This window comes from Gymnodraco acuticeps, unplaced genomic scaffold, assembly GCF_902827175.1.
Source record: "Gymnodraco acuticeps unplaced genomic scaffold, fGymAcu1.1, whole genome shotgun sequence".
Taxonomy (NCBI): domain Eukaryota; kingdom Metazoa; phylum Chordata; class Actinopteri; order Perciformes; family Bathydraconidae; genus Gymnodraco; species Gymnodraco acuticeps.
In genome coordinates, this window is record NW_022990398.1 from 2,124,764 (window position 1) to 2,147,833 (window position 23,070).

General features: G+C 41.3%; 2 protein-coding genes across 5 annotated transcripts; both read left to right on the forward strand.

Moving 5' to 3' along the window:
- The first annotated feature begins 186 nt into the window (after positions 1 to 186).
- akt2 (v-akt murine thymoma viral oncogene homolog 2) lies at positions 187 to 13,050 on the forward strand. 3 transcript variants are annotated; one of them, XM_034224680.1, is made up of 15 exons: positions 187 to 619; positions 2,915 to 3,084; positions 3,295 to 3,426; positions 3,545 to 3,656; positions 4,847 to 5,000; positions 5,569 to 5,700; positions 5,810 to 5,875; positions 5,968 to 6,036; positions 6,140 to 6,262; positions 6,842 to 6,970; positions 7,574 to 7,788; positions 9,030 to 9,117; positions 9,631 to 9,733; positions 9,830 to 9,934; positions 11,401 to 13,050. In XM_034224680.1, the coding sequence occupies exons 2-14, from the start codon at positions 3,039 to 3,041 to the stop codon at positions 9,907 to 9,909; spliced, it is 1,449 nt and encodes a 482-aa protein (XP_034080571.1). In that variant the 5' UTR covers positions 187 to 619; positions 2,915 to 3,038; the 3' UTR covers positions 9,910 to 9,934; positions 11,401 to 13,050. The 3 variants fall into 3 exon arrangements, with proteins under 3 accessions (XP_034080571.1, XP_034080570.1, XP_034080569.1); XM_034224679.1 differs by having other exon boundaries at positions 187 to 639; positions 9,830 to 13,050; XM_034224678.1 differs by having other exon boundaries at positions 188 to 619; positions 9,830 to 13,050.
- A 902-nt stretch (positions 13,051 to 13,952) lies between these two features.
- Positions 13,953 to 22,060, forward strand: ccnp (cyclin P). 2 transcript variants are annotated; one of them, XM_034224785.1, is made up of 9 exons: positions 13,953 to 14,144; positions 14,840 to 14,962; positions 15,283 to 15,358; positions 15,576 to 15,745; positions 15,917 to 16,015; positions 16,510 to 16,665; positions 19,722 to 19,880; positions 21,172 to 21,350; positions 21,563 to 22,060. In XM_034224785.1, exons 1-9 carry the CDS (start codon positions 14,091 to 14,093, stop codon positions 21,729 to 21,731), a joined length of 1,185 nt encoding a protein of 394 aa, XP_034080676.1. In that variant the 5' UTR covers positions 13,953 to 14,090; the 3' UTR covers positions 21,732 to 22,060. The 2 variants fall into 2 exon arrangements, with proteins under 2 accessions (XP_034080676.1, XP_034080677.1); XM_034224786.1 differs by having other exon boundaries at positions 15,579 to 15,745.
- The last annotated feature ends 1,010 nt before the right edge of the window (positions 22,061 to 23,070 follow it).

The following is a 23,070-nucleotide window of genomic DNA, read 5'->3' on the forward strand; positions in this document are numbered from 1 at the left end:
AACAACATCCTCTTCAGGACACTTTACACGACTTTCTAAACCTTATTCGCAGTGCCTATCTGTCAGAGAATCTGTCCAGCAGCTTTGTGTGGACGTTAAGGTTACAGTTGCGGTACTTTATGTACTTTCACACAGACTGTTCAGGTGCAGTGGACCAGTGGACCCTCTCCGGCCTCTACGTCACTTCCTGCTGCGTGCGTCTGCAGGGCTGCTGTACTGTCTGCCTGGGACGGAGTGCTTCCTTCCACGCTTAGCAGACGACTAACCACATTAAACCCATAAAGAGGGGTTTTTATCCGCCCAGGAGTTGGACATTATATGTACTCGTGTTCGACATAAATATCCATCAAGTTCAGGCGCTCGGTGGACTTTATTCTCTCGCTGGCTTCAATACGCTTCAGTGAGCCACTGCAGCAGCAACAGACCCAAAGCACGCCGTCGCCGACGCTGTTGTTGTGAGGGAAGAAAACAAGCTCAGCGAGCAGCTTAGCTGTGTGATCATTGACAGAGTTCAATACACACACGCTTCAAGTGCTAACTGGTGAGAGCTCTACACAGCCTACCTCCGAGCCTCTTCAAGAGCAGACCAGCTGGGAGTATTTCTGTCGCTGAAGTCGAGGTAAGGAAAGACATAGTAAGGTAATGAGGAGAAGTAGCGCAAGTTGCTAACTGATATGCTAACTAGCTGTTAGCTTGAAAGCTATTTTGGCTAGCTGCCTTGTTTGGTCGTAATGCGGTCATGGTCAGTGTCCTCACTGCTTGTCTGTCGCACCACTTGGCCAAACAGCTCATCAGCTTTATTTTAAGTGTTTTGGCAACTTGTTTACTGTTAAGCTAACATACAAAAGTCATCTGACCCGTCTTTGGACTTGTAACGTGTGTTGACTCTTGTTCAGTTAGCTAGTAGCTACAAATGTGACGCTGAGAGGATGAGGATGTGTTGACGCTACGTTAATGTTTACGCGGAGAAGCTTGTGGTAGGGTTAGGTATGTAATTTTTCAGATATTGATTAACTGTGTTAATATTCTAACTGGGTAGCAATGTCAAGTATTGCTTTTTACTGGCTTAATAAAAAAACGTTTTCTCAAGTAGCGTTACATGAAGACAATTACCTTTACGCTTGACTAGATATTAGATGCCCTCTTTGTCACTTATTGGCAGTGATGGAAAGTAACTATTTACTATTACTGTACTTACTTTATTTTATGATATATTTGTACTTCACTTGAGTATTTCCATGTATTGCTACTTTATACTTGTACTTATTCTACTTACTCTAAAAGTTACTTTGTACGCACTACGCATATAAACACACGATATGCTATAATGCAGTACTGTACTACTAATCTACACAGTATTTGGTCCACATACAATTCTAAAATACTCTGACATGTATTAAAAAGAATATTACTGTCTAAAGATAATATGATGCATAACGTGTACGTACTACTTTTGCTTTGATACTTGAAGTACATTAAGCTCATAATACTATGTTATATTATTATGAGGCCATTGTGCAGAATGAGTACTTTCTGTACTTTAAGTACATTTAAATGCTCATACTTTTACCGAAGTAACATTGTGCAATCAGGGCTTTTACTTGTAGTGGAGTATCTTAAGACAATAGTAATTGTAATTTTACTTAAGTAAAGGATCTGAGTACTTCTTCCAACACTGCTTATTGGTGTACAACGTGCAGTTGTGCTTCATATTTCTCAAATAGCAGTACGTACTATGTATTATTTTAGCCATTCAGATTTGGGGATTTGTATAATGAGTACATTTATGAACAACCGTGGATGCACCTCTGATGGTCATAACAGAGTCTGAAGTCGTGGGAACCCTTATCTGTTTTTATCTTTGTAAACAAAGCAGTTCAAACAGGCTTTGTGTTCTGGTAACTGTATGCACTGTAATATTCAACCCCGTCACTTTCACTGAAATATTGTGAAATTCTGTTAAACCTATTATCTAACATAAGCTGTTGGTTCAGGGCTGACCCTGGATCACCAAGGCCTCTCCACACACATTCAGCAAGAGCTGTGGGAGGCTATTACATTAGAAATACAGCGCTTTGCAGAGATTTAGCTTATGGTTATATCAGTTGTATAGTTCCCATAATGTACTGTATATATCATTTAGATGTATTTTGACACTGCATCTCTGATTTGCATGAGATCTTATTATAGTCATTATGCTAGTCCTGTTTTGGATATCACTGTCCTAAGTGTCAGATGATCAGATATAAGGCTGTGAGCAGACTTGCAGATGTCAGCACTTTTCGTTGTTGTGTTTCAAGGAAACGGAGTGCGTGAAGGTGAGGAATTTATTCAAGCGCAGTGCTGTGGTGACAACACTTAGATAGGCATCAAGCGCAATACACAGAAAGTTTCCTATGCTTTCACTTTGTCTTCTTCTCCCCCTTCCTGGCTGTATTCAAACCTTCTTCAGGCCTCATTTAAAAAAAACTGTTTATATGTCAAAAGTGAATGGCTATAAGGGATATGTTTGTCTCACCTACAATGATCTGGAGTTATTGAAAATGTTTGGATCAATGCTCGTCTGATATAATCCTTCGCAGCCTCAACATATAATTCTATAAATAGTATAATACTAATAATATTATCGTAGCCTAATCTTTATCTCACAAAAGCTGCTCAGCATTTAAATGTTAAATATAGAAAATCATATTTGAATGTTATTATTGAAGCTTCAAACTATTCTGTACAGCCATAAATTGTAAATAGTCCAAACTGAGTCACCAAGAATAATAACATTGTTTGTATTTGTGAGTTGTAGTCACATGTCAAAGTTACGCCGTGCTACGATTAGCATTGTTTTTGTCTTTTATAGGTAGTTTGACACCCGTGTATTCTGCATTTACAGTATTTCTTTCTGTTCCTTTTCCTGCAGGTGTTACATGATATATATTTTTTATCTGAGCCACTCTCAGGGACTTGACCAATAGGAACCGTTTGCACAATTTCCACCAGCTTGTCTGCAGCCCCTCCCAACGCAGACAGTCTTCTGCCCCAGCATGAATGAAGTCAGTGTTGTGAGAGAGGGATGGCTCCACAAGAGAGGTAAGGGGGCCCCTTGTGTTCACCATCCATAATCTGGGTTGACATAAATGTAATAGTGTATGATAAAAAATCTATACCTTTTTATTATTAAATACTTCCCTCTTTGGCTTGTAAGTTGGAGTCTCCTCACTGTGATAATATTTTGACAAACACAGGAGCAAGGTGTCAAACATTAAAACCGATTTGGATCAAAATCTGTCTGTCTTCCAGGTGAATACATTAAAACATGGCGGCCTCGTTACTTCATCTTAAAGAGCGATGGATCCTTCATCGGCTACAAAGAGAAGCCCGAGGTGTCCAGTGACCACAGCCTCCCACCGCTCAACAACTTCTCTGTCGCAGGTCGGTTTTCCCATCTTGCTGGCAAATAAGTGGCGGATTAAACTCCGAGAAGTGGTTTGATGTTTAGTTGTCGCTGCCTTGAGTTGTTCAGTGTTGGCTGATGTGTCTCTGCTTACAGAATGCCAGCTGATGAAGACAGAGCGCCCAAGGCCCAACACATTTGTCATTCGATGCCTGCAATGGACCTCTGTTATCGAGCGCACCTTCCATGTAGACAGCAACGAGGAGAGGTAAAACACATTCATTTCAGTTTTATTGTTTTCTTTTCTGTCTGTTTTGAAGATAAAACCCTATTAAAATGTGAGTCACCTGTAGTTGGCCACCAGTATATTTCACATTCATTTACATGTGAAACAGTCTTCACTGAAAAACCGGATTAATATAAACATACAATAAAACAGCAATGATGAACATTTGTTTTCAATCATTCAAACTTTATTTATATAGCAATTGTCATGCACAAAGGGTGCTCCAAAACAAATATTACTAACCCCCCTCCCAGTCCTTAAACCGATTGATAAAAACACTAAATGCCAAAAGAGTCAATAAACACAGGACTGAATAAATACAATTAATTAAAATCTAAATTAAAAAAGTTTTAGAAGAGTCTGCAATCAGGCTAGCGGCTTTTTGAGATTAGCTAATCAAATGAACATGTAAAATACCACTATTATCCTCAATACGTATATGGCACGTCTTCTCTGCCTCACTCACTCTACTCAGTCTAAGGCACTCTTCTGCCAGACATTGTGCTTTATTTGCATATCATTATTTATATAATTAGATGTAACTTTACTTGTAGCTTGAAGGTAGTCTGCCGTTAAAGGTCTGGTGTCCTCTCCCCGGTGTGTAATGTAAATAGTCCAGATATATTTTAGACAGTCTCATTTACTTATTTTCTATAACTGTTTTCATGGTTGAAACACCATTTCCCCTATGTTTTACTAAACCCTACCACATCCTCATTTGCTGAGAATAGAACTCGTAAAGGCCTCAATACTAAGAAATCATTTTACTTTGCAAGAGTAGAAAATACCCTCCTGCTCGAAATAGAATTCAGTTCCAGATTAAACATGATTATTCCCCCCCCAACCTAAGCAATCGTTATCACATTTTGTTGAAATCGGCTCTGCCCAAATCCCAGCAGCCCCCCAGATTATCCTCTACTTCCCAAATGTAGGCCGCTAGACTCCTGTTTTTCCTTTTAAGATATATATTTTGGCACAACGTCTGAACCATCTGTCGGAGTACAAAGAGTTTACAAAACAAACATCAGTGCTGCTACTACTACTACTACTACACTGTGTACCTTCAGGTACACAGTGTAGTAGTAGTAGTAGCCAATTCAGATGTTTATATTCAGAGCAATGTAGACATGGCTTGATTTGATAACAGTAATGTGTGTTTCCTTCGGGGTCAGGGAGGAGTGGATGCGATCGATCCAGGCGGTGGCAAACGGCCTGAAGAGTCAGCAGCACGACGAGGAGCCCATGGAGATTAAATTTGGCTCACCAAGTGACATCAGCGGCACGGAGGAGATGGAGATTGCTGTGTCCAAACTACGCACAAAAGTGGTCAGTATTTGCACTAGCTGAGCCTGGCAGCCGAGGGTTTGCAACTCGTTTAAACGCTAAGCCTTTAAATCTTTCTCAACATTTTTGGGTGAAGCAACCTTTATATGATGCAGAGCAACATTTGTGTAATTATGTTTTTTGTGATTATTTATATGTAGGAGACTTATAACAAACTAAACATTAAGCATTTCTATATTCATTCCTTGACTTTAAACAATTACAAAATGTTATTGTACATATTACTTTCACTTCTTAGGTTTACAGTGATATCTAACTGTTTTTTTTAGTTTACTACTTATACTTGTGTTTTATATAAATATATATATTTGTTTAATAATTTGTATTTTATTCTACAATAGGGCAAATGTCAGAAAAATCCGATTCTGATCTCTGCATGGTGTCTTTTTTTATGTGACTTAACGGATTCATTATGTGATTTCCGGGGAAATATGAATACATTTTCAGCATGTCGTATCTCATCTGCACAAAATAAGTGTGTGTGTTTGTTTTAGGACACAGCATATGTAGTGCACTAATACATGTTTTTCTTTAATTGTGTTTTCTGCAGAACATGTGTGATTTTGACTATCTGAAGCTTCTGGGAAAAGGGACATTTGGTAAAGTTATCCTGGTGAAGGAGAAGGCCACGGGGATGTACTACGCCATGAAAATCCTCCGCAAAGAAGTCATCATTGCTAAAGTAAGTGCCTATCACAGTAATATCTAGACTTCACAGAGTTCTTGAACAGTAATGTTACATTTGATTATCTTTGCATGTACTCAATGTAACTTTGTGTGTACTCCTCTAGGATGAAGTGGCACACACTGTTACAGAAAGCAGAGTTCTCCAAAATACGCGGCATCCCTTTCTAACGGTGAGTTTCTAGTGCTGGTACTGTTGCCTTATTTTGCACTTTACTAAATGAAGGAACTGACAGGATGTTAAAATATGTTTCCCTCTCTACAGACACTAAAATATGCATTTCAAACTCATGACCGGCTATGCTTTGTGATGGAGTATGCAAATGGTGGAGAAGTAAGTTTTTTCTATTTTTCTCCTGGCCCACTATTGTGTCCGATGTGTTAATACACCTACATATGACCTTACTCCTGTTCCTTCTTTTTTAATTCTTTTTCAGCTCTTCTTTCACTTATCACGAGACAGAGTGTTCTCAGAGGACAGAGCAAGATTTTATGGTGCAGAAATAGTGTCAGCACTGGAGTACCTACACTCACGCAATGTAGTTTACAGGGATTTAAAGGTAAGATCTTGTTATGACCAGGGTTCCTACGGTCATTAAAAACCTGGAAAAGTCATGGAAATGCAAATTCCAGGCCCTGGAAAAGTTATGGAAAACAATATTTTTCCCAAAGTCATGGAAATGTAACCAAAGTTGCATCAAATATAATTTATATTTGATCTAATCGTCGTAATACTATAACGATAATAAATACTGTATCGTATGGTAATGAAACGTAAAATGGCATTTAACTGACGAGGTATTTTGCTGGTGAGAGATTTTTACAATCACGCCCTCTAGTCTCCAGTGGCTTTAGTCTGTAGGAGCTAGTAAGCCTACTGTTTGATTTGTTTTAGATAGGCACAACAAGTTTCATATGCAGACCTTATTTTCCAGCTTACCATGTTAAAATCAAAATGTTTCAGTGGTACCGCTGAGAATGAGTCATTTCTTTGGTCATGGAAAATTAGGTAAAGGTCATGGAGAAGTCATTGAAAATCATTGGTGAAAAAGTGTATGACAGTATTGTATTCAATTAGTAAACAAGCTGAAGGAATATTTGTAATAATTTGACTGTAAACTAAATCTCTCGCTGCACAGCTGGAGAACCTCATGTTGGACAAGGACGGCCACATAAAGATTACAGACTTCGGTCTGTGTAAAGAGGGCATCACGGACGGTGCCACCATGAAAACCTTCTGTGGAACCCCCGAGTACCTGGCACCAGAGGTAACTTCACCACGGCTGAGGAATCACACATTATTATGTTTCTGTCACCATGTCTATGTAAATATACGCTGAAGCCATGCAGGTGATGCAATCTATTCTATGGAATCTAAGTTTTGATAGGACGGTAGTTTCATGTCTGAACATTTTGGAGCTACTTTGTTGATGCCTCGTGGGGCACTAAGGGAACAAGCTGTATGAACAGTAGTTCAGCTGGGAGAGCTGGTGGCTCTATAATGAGCATACTAACACTTAGGAAATGTGAATTGACCTACAGAGCATTTCTAATCAACAGGTTCCTGGGAGAAGAAAGTCTGCTCTCTCAATCTTTTCCAAAAATACATCTCTATTGAAAGGCCATTATCTTTTTTGAAGTGAACTGCAGTTAAAGAAACAGAAACACAATTACATGATTCGGCTAAATATAAACCTTTTTTATTGTAAATCGGACCTTAGTTGTTGTTTTGGGGGGCTTTTTGCCTACTAGCCCATCAGATAATAAAAAAAACAAGGACTTTTAAAGTTTTTTAAAAGAAAATAAGTAAAAATAGTTTCTTGATGATATTCCTCTCTTCTCTCAACTCTTTCAATGTTCTACCTTGCCAGGTGCTGGAGGACAATGACTACGGCCGGGCGGTGGACTGGTGGGGGCTGGGCGTGGTGATGTACGAGATGATGTGTGGGCGGTTGCCCTTCTACAACCAGGACCACGAGCGTCTCTTTGAGCTCATCCTCATGGAGGAGATCCGCTTCCCCAAGAACCTGGCTCCTGAGGCCAAGGCCCTGCTGGCCGGCCTGCTCAAAAAGGATCCCAAACAAAGGTGTGTGTGGTTAGCAGCTAGGCCATACACCGTGGGAATCAAACCCTCATTTAGTAAATATAACAATGTGTCTGGATAATCAGGATCAAAATGAGTCTCACGATTATCTGTAGTGCGAAAGGCTCACAACTCTGCACAAAGATATTTATCCAAAATGAAAACTTGCGTTATATTAAAGCTAGTCATTTAATCTCCTACACATTTCTTGAGGTCAGTTTTCTGTAAACATCACGTTTTACCAAAGCCATTTAACAGAGACAAAGACATGTCACTGTATTAGGCAGCGTTTAAAAATAGCTTGAGCTGCTCGATTATGGCAAAAACCATATCACGATTATTAAAAACGATTATCCATTTACTTTGAAAACATCCATTTATTGAAAAAGAAATGTGAACAGTATGTTTTTAACTGTTGATTACCCTGAACTTTAAGTATAATTCAACTAAAAAACCAATAAGAAAAATAGACAAATAAAAATCGTTTAATTTCGATTATGTTGTTTTCATAATCGTTGCAAGCCAATATCGTAATTGCGATTCAAATACGATTAATTGAGCAGCCCTAGCTTGAGCACAACATATCATCAAAGTAGATATATTGGTATGCTAGTGTAAAAGAAAAGCCGGCCATACAGTGGACATGTATGTATTCTTTTAAAAATCATTACATTATTTTTCATCTTATTTCAAAGATGACAATGTTTTTTCAAATGTATGTGTAACGTTATAGCATGCAAACATGGAGAGAAATCAAACATTGTCAGTGTTACAATTTGTATAATAGTAAAAAACAGAGTGATGCAGCAGTGTAGCTCAAGAAAAAGACCGTTCCTTCCTGCGATGTTGCACCATGTCTGTAACACTCGATTAGTTTCCTGAATCTTCTTCTGTGCTCAGGGGCCCCACAAATCCAGCTATCAAATAAGTAACCACATTATTAAACCTTTGTTCCTTCTTGATTAGTTTTCAACGGCCATGAACACAGACATAATTGATTGTTGTTTTTGTCGAGCCCCAGTGTTTCTTGGAACAATCGAAGAGCTTGCTAAAATTAGTACATTGAGCACTGCCTGCCTTACCAACACCAGCACCTGTGAGGAAATGAGACACATTTATCAGAACAACACGGCAGAAGTGCTCGGTGTACATTTGTAACGTCGGTGTTTGCACAATTATCTGTATAAATAAAGGTAGCTGGTGAGTGGGTGGAGATGATGATGGTGTTTTTGTTTTGTTTACAGGCTCGGGGGCGGCCCAGATGATGCCAAAGAAGTGATGAGCCACAAGTTCTTCTCCTCCATCAACTGGCAGGATGTTCTTGAGAAAAAGGTGAGATTCCGGGGAAATAAACAAATGACGTGGCAGTTCTTAGGATGTTCAGGGTGTGAACAAACACAACAATAACAAGCTATCCTGGCTAGTGTTGGAACAAGCTCCACATTGATATCAGGACACATCTTGCCCTGTAGGATGTAACCTACCCGTTATGACGTCACCTTGGCCAATATAACATAACATGTAATAAAAACAGTAAAAAATGTTTGGCTTATTTGAATCCAATGCAGAAGCACTTATTGATACATGCATGATTCTTTCAGTTTTTATTTTGTATCTTGGTTGATTTAAAGGGGACCTATCACGGCTACAATCAATGGGTGATCTGTTTGGTATTTTAAGCAAAGAACTTCACAGACATGTTTTGTATAGGTATGGCCCTACAATATAGCATGATAGGTCCGCTTTAACTTATTTGAAGTCACTTTTGATCTATCAAGCCCTCTATCATTTAGCTAAATAGAATGTCATTTGATGTAAAATGACCGATTGTATTTTTCTCCTCAGCTCATTCCCCCGTTCAAACCCCAGGTGACATCGGAGACGGACACGCGTTACTTTGATGATGAGTTCACAGCACAAACCATAACAATAACGCCGCCTGACAAGTGTGAGTACATCGTGTGCTTTTTGTTGTGCTCCAAGTTTGGATTTATTTGAGGGTTAACACGTTTATCTCCGTCTTCTCTCCTTTTGTATACTCCAGTTGACAGTTTAGACGCAGAGGACACGGATCAGCGCACGCACTTCCCTCAGTTCTCCTACTCCGCCAGCATACGGGAATGATCACTCAGACTCTTGAAACAAGCAGGCAGGCTAACACACGATCACAATCCCACACACACACACACACTTGCACTGCTGGGGAACGACACACACAGAAACTTGCACAAGACACATTTTCATTGGGTGTTTAATGCACGTACACACACACACACACACACATACACATATCCTGGCTATTCAGACAAGACGGGGATCATGGAGTATGAGACGAACACACGGGCCGTGAATGACTGACCTCAGAAGGTTTGTGTGGAGAGACTGGCAGCGTTGTCTCTGGGGGGGAGGGGGGGGGGGGCTTTAGGCCCTCCTGCAGGACGTCCGCTGCACTGGGGCACCACGTCAAAGCTGTGACACTTTGAAAACCAGGTTATGCCAGCAAGTACCACCTCTCTACCAGCTGTACCCACGCTCACACACACACACACACACACACACACACACACACACACACACACACACACACACACACACACACACACACACACACACACACCAACCCATGCATAGACTGCATCTATATATACGCAGACGTACTTGATAGCATTTTAACAAAAGCATAATCAAATTACGGAAAAAGATTTGTGCTAAAAGGCAAATTTTTATTTCATCGATTGTTACGGTTTTAAATGTAAGGCCATATTTCTTTTCTTTTTTTAACAAGTGCTCTTTCTGGAACTTGCTGTTACAAATCATGGGTGGGACCGTTCCTACAGTAGAGGGGAGATGGGGAAGGGGAGGAGGGTTGCCATTTCTGTGTTTGCACTGCACGTATGTATGAGCAGGTGAATGTGCATGTGAGTGCAGGAGGATGTATGAACAACCATTTTTTTGGATTCTCAACCATCAATTTTTGTCTGTTTTCGTGCATGTTTTCAAACTATTGCTGGAACATCAACTAGAGAGGACACTACGCGACACACTCAATGGCCTTTTCTAAAGGGAACAAGCATGTGATTTAGGATTGCTGTAACCATCTTGGAGCTTAGGAAAAGAAACTAGGATCCAATGCATTGCTAACCGTTGCTTTAAAAGCTGCATTAATGTAACTCAAGCAGTCATTTCCTTAGAGTACAGTGTCCAGACTGACTTCACGACAAACTAGCTGTATGTTTTCATTAAGGCCAGTCGCTTCAATATGTGTTTAAGATAGTAAGATTTAAAAAGAAAGAGACTTCACAGCAGTTCCCCGACGTGTAAAGAAAGACCAATATAGACGCACGCAGCCATTCGCTGTCCTCAATCCAGTAATTCTCACTCCCTTGCTGAAGAGTTAGGAACCAATCTTTTGTTCATTATCTATTTGTAATATCAGTGTAAGTTTTAAAGATATTTGTTTGAATGTTCTCGTATTTAAAGAATGAGAGTTAAATCGTTAAGTCTTTATAATGAGGCCAAAAATCGACTGACTTGGAGGGCGTTTAACACTTCAAATGATTCCACATCTTATGTTTAGATCCTTTTTTCATGTGTGTTTTTCTTGTTGTGTTAAAGGCACTTCAATCGCTGGGGTTGTATGTCTTGGAAAAAAAGTCTGCAGATTTACAATCCAACTAAACACTGCATGACCAACCTTCAACCCGCAGAAGGGGAACTAATCAAAACTCCAGCTGATGTTTTGTTACGTTGAAATGAAAATATGCATACTTTTGAGTCATTACAACACACGATAACATGTTCATTTTAAACACAAGCATTTTATATTCCATTGTGCTGGAAGAGTTGTTGGTTGCTCGTAGAGCTTCACTAAAGGAACATCATGATCTTTTTTTGTTTGTCATTGTTTTGTATATTCTCCTTTTTTGTCCATCTATTTCTCAAATTTCTGAAGACACATTGTCTTGTTTAAGTATACATTATATAAAAGTTATATATTAAACGTTTTTAAATGGCTTTCTTTTTTTTTTTTATTACGTTCTTCATTTCAATGGGTTTCCAATGGGGGGATGCTTATTTTGCTAAGATGGTAACAATCAGTGATTTGAATGGGCTGGTAATTTATGGTTAGCATTATAATGTCCATTAGTTCTGAACATACATGTTGCATACATTTATAAGAAAGTATTATCAAGGGAAATTTAAATTGGTCACATAATAGTTTTTTAAACTAAAGATAAGATTGTTAAAACATGTCTAATCCTGCAGAACACATACAAAAAATATATTTTTCCAGGCAATGCTTAAACAATGTAATAATGAAATCAGTAGTTTGATACCATTCTCTGCAGAGCACTCAGTTTGAAGGGTTTGAAAAACCTCTATCAGCATTCTCTGTGATACCTGTCATGTCACTTATGAATTTGTTTTCATTAAGTTTGTGTGCGTGACTGAGATGTATGAGTGAAAGTGGGGATCAGGACACAGAAAAGCAGCAGGTATTTGACTGATCGTCGGGCAGCAGGTGGCCCCAGTTCCTGCAGATGATATTGTGATCGAATGGCTTTGATTTACAGTTCACAACTCCAGCACCTCTTCTCACTGGCTGAGGCACAGCCATCATACTCTAGCCTAGTGTCCTTCTTTGGAAACGGCAGGATGGGATTTCAGAACCACTGCACTGATGGGACTCCACTGTGGATTTGCCTTCATTGCTATCATGGCCATAAGGGGGTGCTGCTGAACTTTTTTAATATTGGTTGTGAAGCCATACTCTGAACCTCGCTGCTGGCCACGCTTTAAGCAATGCTTCACAGCTGAACATGCAAGTTAATACCCCTGACCTCTCCTGTAGGCATACACGGGCACAACAAGTGCCTCCTCACTATTGTGTAAATACCAAAAAAAGAAGAAGCTTGAAGGCGAATGCAGCATTGGTAGAGTCGGAGGCCTGCAGCTTGTAGTATTTGATTTGCAGCTTTACTATGTTTACCTTGCTTCTCTTCTTCTTGTATATTTGAATGTGTGCAACTGTCACGAATGTCACACCTGATGCTGGTGTAACAAGTTTCTTTTCTTTTTTAGCTGGTTGCTGTTAGTTGAGGCTCAGATGGCAATGAAAAAAGCAATCTATAAGGGGAGGACATTGTCCTGGTAGACAGATTCAGCCCCCCTGTGCAAGACTTCACAATGTAATGGGTGATACCTGCTACAATATGGTTATAACATTTGCAACTATAATGTGCCAGTAAACATTTTTACTGAATACATCTGTGTCTGTGTCTTTCTTTTGCTATTTTTACACTGTACACCTGCACACTCTAGTGTAATCCACTGTAACAGATGCCGTCTTCATGCCATAGCTATTGAAGAAGCAGGCCATGGCCTGGATGTTGTGTTAGGAAATTAGAGGGTTTAACACAATAAATAAATAGATTTACATTATCCACTTTTGTAAAGCCTGGTCCTATACTTTTTTTTAAGTATCAAAATCCTTACATGTGGACAGTTTAGGCCCAGAAACACATTTCAAAAACAATAAGTTAATTTTAGCAGACAAATCATTGTATAAAATGTGGTGGAGGAGTTACAGATATTTTTTAGTGGGTAGTCAAGTTTGTTTATGCATTTGTGGGGTTGCATTTAGGGACATTTGACATCAGTATAATTCTTTAAAAAAACAAAACAATTTGAGAACAGCCCAGACTGAGACGTTATCAGCTCGTGATTTATTTAGGAGGTAGATTTGCTTTGGCTGTTTGGCCCAGTAAGTAGTGTTTAATTGGATTGCATAACACACACACATATTTACATTATAATTTCTCCCTAAAATGTACAAATGAATCTAGACACAATAATTGTAGCACACCAAAAACACTGATTGTTAGTTGATATTTCAGGCATATTCATAATAAGGAAGCACATTAATTTAGTGTGAGATGTGACAAGGTGTTTCCTGTATAAATCTTGAATGTCAAAATATTCCTTTATTATGGAGCATAGCAAGTTTTCCACAATGAACCATAAACAACATATAGGCCTATGCCTGAAGTTTGGTTATGTCAAGATAAATAATGTTTTTTTTGGACACAAAACGTGGTTTATTTTTTGAAACGTCAACCGGAAGTGGTGCTCCTCTCCCGTGTACCTGACCCCGGTGGCCCCTCGCCAATCAGCGGGGCTCACCTGTCTTTATCAGCGGCTGTGCGCCTCCGGGCAGCATGACTGCTCTCTGCTCCAGGCATCCGCCGACCGACACCGTGGATAAGTAGCTGCAGCGGGACGAAACTCGGTCTCCGGCTGTCACCATGGCCCGGACTGGTTTCTGCGACTCTAAGCCCCTGCTGGACTTACACAAGAAGGTGAGGGTCTGCTTACTGGACTCAAGTCAGCAGTCTCAATCATACTTTGTTAGCAAAAAAAAAAAAGTCCAAACCTAAACAATTTTTGTTCAGTTTTCAGGTGGTCTTAGATGTGTAAAAAGTTCCTTGTGTTTCTATGTTTTCAACCATAAAACCATCTAAATATGATGGGGTTTTTAACTTTTCTTTCGAAATAATTGATTGTAGATGTGTTAAATTGAGCAATCAGTTAGGGGTGGGTTCAGAAGAAAGCTCATTTAATAAACCTAGCTCCTTATTAATTCATTTTTTATTTCCAAAAGTAACTGACACTTTATTAGTTCAAGTTTTGTAAACTATCAGACTTTTATTTATTTGATGTTCTTTGCCTTCAGTTTCTCAAACTCTAACACACAGGTCAGCTCCATGTTTGTGTTGTCAGGATAGTAATTGAATTCACCTGCCATGATCCCAGGTGTCAATGAGCTGCTGATTAGATGGATGGAGTGTGACCTTGGGATGGCTTGAAGTTAAACACTATTTGCACACATACATTTTGTGACATTGTTGTCTGCTAAAAAAAATGATTTTAATAAAAAGAATGAACTGCAGCCACCTACAGTCTCCATCAAGTAGTTTTTGGCCTCAGTTGTGGTAATAAAATGGGTAAATCCTGATTACATCTGCAGCAGTGAGACTTTCTGTTGTCCCTGCAGGCGGATGAGAGGCGAGCCCCCCTCAGATCATGGTATGCCTGTGGGACAATAGATCGCTGGCAGCCTGTAGAAGTAGAGGAGTCCAGGATGGTTCCAGTCAAAATGGAGCCAGATCGCAGATGGGTACGCCTTCTTTCCTGCTCGTAATCTTCACCCAACACATACCAGAGTGTCTTATCTTAGCTTGAGCTAGTATAAACTCATTTCCCAGCAAATAAGTAGGCCTATAGATGATTTGTTAGAGGGAAGTCCAGATGTGAAGGACCTGCCCTTTGTTGTAATGGAAAGGTTTGTAGTTTTGATCTCCAAATATGAAATGTTTCATTCACTGTAAACTTATTTCAGCAACTCAGCTAAGATTGTCAAGTTTTTTTTTTTCTCTGCTATGATCCTAACAATCTCACTTCCAAGTGCATGTGTGTAAAGGGGTTGTCTGTTTGCAGGAGAGGAGGTTATCGGCACAAACAAACGAAAGCACCATCATGGGGTTCAATGAAGACAGTTTAACAGACACAGCTGGTAATGTCATCAATATAACGATTATTTCCACTCTAAAGTCTCAAATGGATGCTCTTAATTTGAGGATTAACTTGGTTTCTGCATCAGAATGACAGTAGTTGTTAAATGAGGGATTTTGGTGCACAGATGGTTACTTTATCACATTGTAGAAAATGAGTGAAAAAGTATTTACTTGCCTAATGTTACTCCTACTTGTCCTTGTTTCCATCCTGTGTAGCAGATGGGTGTGTGGAGGAGAGTATGCTTCTTTACCCTCAGCTGCAGGGTTTTCACAGCCTAAAGGCACTGGTGCCCAGCTTGCTGCGCCATGAAGTGGAGACGGCACTGGAGAAGCTTGATCTCATATGGGACAGGACATTTGCCTGGGATATGTTCATGGACATGATGGTGAGACATAAATCATCCACTGGCTTTCTTTTATGTTTTAAAATGTTCTAGGAAAGGTTTTCTATGCAGACCTCGCCACTAAATGTTTACAAGATTGGCAGAAAATCGTACCACACAATATCTGGTTAAATATTCAGTGTGTGCCTCCTGTTTTCTGTTTTCACCCTGCAGAGAACTCAAGCAATAAACACTCTTCCCAGCGCCGATCTGCCCCGGCATTTTACTGACGCCACTCGCTCTGTCCTGGTAGACTGGCTCATTCAAGTGCATGTAAGTCTCGCTGTACTGTAGATGAAGGGTATCTTTTTCCTCGAAACAAAGCAAGTCTTCAGTTTTTTATTATGTGCTTGTTAAAAACTGGTCAAATGCTCCCAAAGAGATGACTGTATTGTCTTAGGTGTCATGGTAAAATATCATGTGGGGTACTTGTATGGACAGCGTAAAACGATTTAACAAATGGTTGTATAACATATTAACATAAAGTGAATGGTAAGTACGGTACTGATGGACTAATCCAACAGAAACCAGTGTATTTGTATAATGGTATCCTGTCACAAATGAAATCACTACAATGTGGAATTCCCCAGGGCAGCTGTCTTGGACCTCTCTAATTTCCCATATTTACAAAACATGTGTATTAAGAAATGTAACAAATTGAAACAACACTTATTTATTTTATTTGTATTTTACCTCAATGTCTAGGTTGAGGGGAAAACTTAATATACAATATCACATTTGTTTGGTCTGTATCTTATGGTTTACAGGAGATGATGCATTTTCAAGAGGAGACCCTCTATCTGGCCATAAACCTCCTCAACCGCTCCTTGCGTGTGATCAAAGTGACCACAGTCAACCTGCAGCTCCTCGGCATGGTTTGCGTTTTCCTCGCTGCAAAGAAGGAAGAGTGTCTCCTCCCTGAGGTAAGCTGGCTCAGCCCACCCTAATTTAATATGGTATTTGTTTTACTTTATACACAAGCTTGTAGTTTTAAAGGTCCCATGACATGCTTTTCCGGTTTTTACGCATCCCCCACAAACCCTCAAAGTACACCCTGTAGCGAGTAAAACTCTAACACAGAAATAACCTGTCTATGCTGCCCCAGAACGCCTCGTTGAAGATTTTTCTTTTACATTTTTTTTCTTCCTGGTCATAGTGGCGTAACGGTCAGGTCAAAGTGACGTAACACACACTCACTCAGCCTTATCTTTTCTCAGCCGCGGTACACCGGAGCTTCGCCGGCACACACACTCACTTCGCTCCATTCGCAGCATTCTCATATCTTTGTCATTACTGGTGTCATTTTCTGGTTGCTAACAAACGCCATTGTAACACATACACACTGATGTTCCGCTGTAACAGTGGTGGACTCATCAGAACAGAGTGGGCGAGCTGACCAATCAGAGCACAGTGGGAGAGGGGTCAGGAGCTCCAACAAGCCGTTTAGAACAGAGTGAATACACATACTATAAAGAGATGCTGTATGAGAAATCAATGTGATTTTGGAACATTGAACAATGTAAATCTATTCTAGTAGACCTCAACGAGGAGGCGTTTAGGAGTGGCAATAAGGCACGTTTTAGAGAGTCGAAGTACATCTTTAGCAAGGCGGTGAGAGATGCTAAACGGCAATACTCTGAGAAACACCAGCTCTCGGCAAGCGACTCTGCTTCTGTCTGGCGTGGTCTAGATCACAAACTACAAGCCAAAAGCCTCACACTCCATGACCAACGCTTTGCAAACGATCTGAATCAGTTCTACTGTAGATTTGAAGACAAAGAGTTCAATCCTGACACCATCCCCCATGACACCTCCCAACAGCTTCAGGCCCCGGCCACACAAGGACGAAAACGGTCGTTTGCATTACTGTTTAGTGTCATATAGACCGTTCGGCCACACGAGGACGACCGAATACGGCACTAAACGACTGCGGGAACTATAACTGGTCCCAAGGTGGATAGAACGGCATACGCAACGCTCTGGGGGGTCAAACGGCTCCGTGTGTACGCCCTATACGATCATTTTCTGATAATGATGAGGCAATAGCCCCGCCTCTCCCCACCTCTGCTGCTCACCCCCGCGTCAAAGTAAACTGCACACTGAATTCAGATTATTTATCTTTCTCTCGATATGGACATAAACGCGAGTGAAGTCTAATCTGACAGGACGGAGACACCTCTCAAACTACCTAAACTAGTTATAAATATGTTTATTTTTACTGTCGGCCGGGTCACTCATTACTGAATCAGCTGCTGCATGAAACAGACACTGGCGCTGTCCGAAGAGAGGGAGGAAAAAGAGAGGCTCCGTGTATTTTATTATTATATTATATAGATTCGTTATTCATTTGTTTTAAAGCTCAATAAATAACAAAGAAGACCTTTGACCGGCACTTTTATAATTTTGTCCGGAAGATTTAAACTTTAATACACGTTGACTGGCGAAAAACTCTGCCCGGTTCCCTCGGCCCCCACCGCGGAGAATAAACAGAAGGGCAACCATGACAACCTTGCTTCTTCGCTGCGTTTGTGGAGGAAGTTACAGCGCCACGTACAGGAACCTATGCCAGGATCCTGTTTGTGGACTTCAGCTCTGCCTTCAACACCATCATCCCGGCTCTGCTGCAAGACAAGCTCTCCCAGCTGCACGTGCCGACTCCACCTGCAGGTGGATCACAGACTTCCTGTCTGACAGGAAGCAGCTCGGGAAACACGTCTCTGACCCCTGGACCATCAGCACCGGTTCCCCTTAAGGCTGCGTTCTTTCCCCTCTGCTCTTTTCCCTGTACACCAACAGCTGCACCTCCAGTCACCAGTCTGCCAAGCTCCTGAAGTTCGCAGACGACACCACCCTCATCGCACTCATCTCTGGTGGGGACGAGTCTGCCTACAGGTGGGAGATGGACCATCTTGTGACCTGGTGTGGGGAAAACCACCTGGAGCTCAACGCTCTCAAGGCAGTGGAGATGGTTGTGGACTTCAGGAAGAACGCAGCCCCACCCGCCCCCATCACTCTGTGTGACTCCCCAGTAACTGCTGTGGAGTCTTTCCGCTTCCTGGGCACCATCATCGCCCAGGACCTCAAACGGGAGCAGAACATCTGCTCCCTCGTCAAAAAAGCCCAGCAGAGGATGTTCTTCCTGAGGCAGCTGAAGAAATTCAACATGCCAAAGACAATGATGGTGAACTTCTACACCTCCATCATCGAGTCCATCCTCACCTCCTCCATCACCATCTGGTACGCCACAGCCACGGATAAGGGCAGGATGCAGCGTGTCATCCGCTCTGCAGAGAAGGTGATCGGCTGCAATCTGCCATCCCTCCACGACCCTGAGGCGGGCAGGGAAGATAGTGGCCGACCCCTCCCACCCTGGACACAAACTGTTCACCCCCCAGGCAGGAGGCTGCGCTCCATCAGGACTAAAACCTCTCGCCACCAGAACAGTTTCTTCCCCTCCGCTACCGGCCTCTTAAACAAGGCCCGGCCCCCCCCACTGACACTTTACCTCTGCCACAACGTAGACTCTATATGCATTACATTAATGCACACAATGTTCAAATATATATTTGATATTCACATATTTATTTTATATTCTATAATTCAGTGCATTGTATTTCGCAGTAAATTACTGCTTTATTTTTATTGCTATCTAACTATATTTTATTAGTGTCCTTAAAGATTTTTTGTTTTATATTAGATTGGTTGTTTTATATGATGTATGCACCATGACATCAAGTCAAATTCCTCGTATGTGTGAACCTACCTGGCAATAAACCCGTTTCTGATTCTGAACAATGGAATTATGATCAGTAGAAATGGCCATGCCATGGGACCTTTTAATGCGCGAAGAGGGACAATTGAGATATAAATCAAACAGTTTTTTAAAGGTAATCGACAACAGTTTTTCCAATTCCCTAATCACTTTAGTCATTCTTGTTTTTACCTTAAATTAATGTGAAACATTTTCCCCTTTTTCCAGGTATCAGGACTCTGCTACTTGATGGACCACACCTACACGAAGCATCAGCTGCTGCGAATGGAACGCAAAGTCCTCTTAGCGCTCAAGTTTGATTTGTCCTACTGTCCCCCTCTACATTTCCTCCTCCTCCTCGCCTCCATTGCTCGCTGCAGTGCTAAGGTAGGTCCCTCCTGGTCCTCTTTTCTGTCAAATCAAATAAAGTTTTATTTATAAATATATAAAGTGCTGAACATATAATAAAAATATACTACAGTAGAGACACTTTACAGCAAATACAATAGCACAGATTGTTCAGAATATCAGTATGAGAAAAAACGACACCCTCTATCCTTAGACCCTCACATCGTCCAAGGAAAAACTTCCGGAGAAAACCCCACAGTTTAAAGGGAAAAAATGGGAGAAACCTCAGGGAGAGCAACAGAGGAGGGATCCCTCTCCCAGGACGGACAGACGTGCAATAGATGCCGTGTGTAAATCGAAGAGATAATACATTTTACAGCATATAGACCGAATGTTAGGAAATGCATGTGTCTGTAATAAGAAGATGAATCTACGAAGATGTCAGCTACAATCCTGTGGGAGCCTTCAGGGAGGCAGCAAGACAAGACCCAAGCAGGACCGCAGAGACAGGTTTAGCCACGACCCGAAGTCCACGACTTAATCCAGAACTCAGGATAGAGGATCCAGGACCACAGCAAGAAGATCAGCCTCGACTCCGGATCCCGGCGTAGATATAGACTCAAAACAAGAGAAAATTTGGCTGGGTTAATCGGAACAAGAGAATACACAGACACAGACAGACAGACGGAAGAACAAGCACTCCCTTAGAATAGGTTGAGGGCAAAGGGTAGCAAGTAAGAGAGTAAGAATCATAGGTGGAGAGGCACACTCAGGGAACAAGGTCCCCACTGGAGCCTTAGTTGGAAATTGATGAGAGATAGTGAGGTACGCTGTGTCTACGAATCGTAACACTCCCCGGCCTGTCTAAGCCACTCTACAAACCGTTTCCCTCTAATAAAACCTCGAGAGGTTTGAGAGGGAAAAGGTCTTGGGTAAAAGTTACTCTTGATAAGAGAAACCTAGAAGGCCAGAGAGAAAAAGTGAGTTTTAAGTGTTGATTTAAAAACCCCCAGGGTCTGGGCCGACCTCACATAGAGGGGCAAAATGTTCCAGAGCCTGGGGCCCGCTGCTGCGAATGCTCGGTACCCTCTGGTTTTGAGCCTGGTCTTAGGCACGATCAGCAGCAGCTGATCAGCCGACCTTAAGGCTCTGCCTGGGGTGTACCGATGGAGGAGTTTGGCTACATAGGCCGGAGCCAGCCCATTTAGGGCTTTGAAAACAAATAAAAGGATTTTAAAATCTATTCTGAACCGAACTGGAAGCCAGTCAATCAGTCAATGTATTTCCTATTAAGTAGAGATCTGAACAGAAGTGTTGTCTGTGCCACCAGGTGGTGTGGATGGCTCGCTATCTCCTGGAGCTGTCTCTCCTGGAGAGCCAGTGTGTGGTGTTTCTGCCCTTGCAGTTGGCAGGATCTGTCCTCTGCTTGTCCCGGCAAATTCTGCAGGAACCCCTGACACCAGAAGGAGAGGCTGCTTGGTGTCTGGCCTCCAGTGTGCATGTCGGCAGGTGTGTGTTTTTGACTGATAAGATGCATTTATCTCATCCACAGTGCCCTAAGAGAACCTTTCCCCCGGGCATCCTCAGCGTTTAAGTAATGGATCCCTGGCTTCTCTATGTTCCTAACTTCACAGATGTAAAAATTCCGTTCACATGTTGTGTATAAGTCAGCATCCATCCTATCTGTCAATATTTAAATCTATTATTTTGTTTTTTCTCAGTGAGACGGCCCTGCTGAGGATCATGCACACTCTGGCCGGTGCCGCAGCCAAGGCCCACACTCGAGAGACCTGCGCTACTTTTATTAAATTCTCCTCTCCAGAAACCATGTATGTCAGCCTGCACCCTGGCCTTAAAAACATTGCTGCTCTGCTGGGTGTATGCACCTGACATGTTATACTCAGTAACTTTGATGCTAGACCAGTATCACTTGTCTAGTGTGCTCCAAAAATCTGAGCATGGCTCTCAACTATTTGCTGTGGATCCCGAAGACTTGCCATGGGAAAGGATGAGGAAGAAGTTTGAAAGATTTAAAAAGAACATTGTTTGACCAAAGATTGTATGCACTTTAGTATGTATGTGACACCTGTTTTATGATCTTATCTTGCAGCCAATCTTGAAAAACATTTGAATTGTATTGATATGTCCTTGTCTTGTGGACTGTCTATCATGTTATTTTTGAACGTTTTAATGTAAAAATAAAGTGTCCGCTGCAACTGTTTGAGTTTCAGCTGTTTTTGTTTTTGCACAAATGTATGCGATTTCTACATGACAGCAGAGCCCCCTTCTGGCTGCATGGTGGTATTGTTCACATTGGCCATTCCTGCTCATGTGCAATCATGCCCACATGCTGACTGGCTTAACCCTCCTATTGTCTTTGTTTTTCCCCCCTTACTTTGGTGTTCGCGGTCAAATTTGACCGGTCCCGTTTTAACTGCCATTACATTAACGCAAAAACCATTAATCATCACAACATTTCTTTAACACCCTTTCAAACTGTACATATTGTATCAGACTACTGGTATACATGACAAACTGCAGTAAATACACAAAGAATAGACACTGAACATGTATTGCGTGTGCCAGGTGTGATCCATGTGGGGGGATTGGACACATAAGAGCGGGAAATGTGTCATTGTTCTGTGTGCCAGGTGTGATTCACATAAGGGGGGGGGGGGGGAAGAGACACACACCTAGAGTGTGTGTTTTATCTGATCCGGATGGTTACTAATTCCTTTTCTTTATGGCGGTCATATTTGACCGGGAACACCATGGGTGTTGCAAAGTTGACTAAATCATCTAAAATGCAATGAAAGTGGTGATCAGCAATTTTATATGTTCAAATGTCTTCTGTGAACGATATCATAAAGCTTTAATGCAATCGAATCTAAAACAAAAGTTATGATTGAAAGTAGTAAATCGGTCAGATTTGACCCGAAGACAACTTAAAGGTCAATAATGTTATGCCTCTGGTACAGCGTGATTATATCTAGAGTAGGCCTATGTAGTTTTAATAATTGTCAAGAAACCAATGCACATATTGCAAACCCACCATAATGTTAACTGATTTTCCTGACTGCTCTATTGTGCCCTGCTGCGCCCATCCCATAAAATGTGCTTAGTGCTGTAATGTAATGGGTGCAGGCTCATTCCAGCAAGCAGCAAATAGACTTGTTGGCAGAGGCACGTGGTCAATGGTTAGCTGCCTTTTGGAATAAAGTTCGAGACT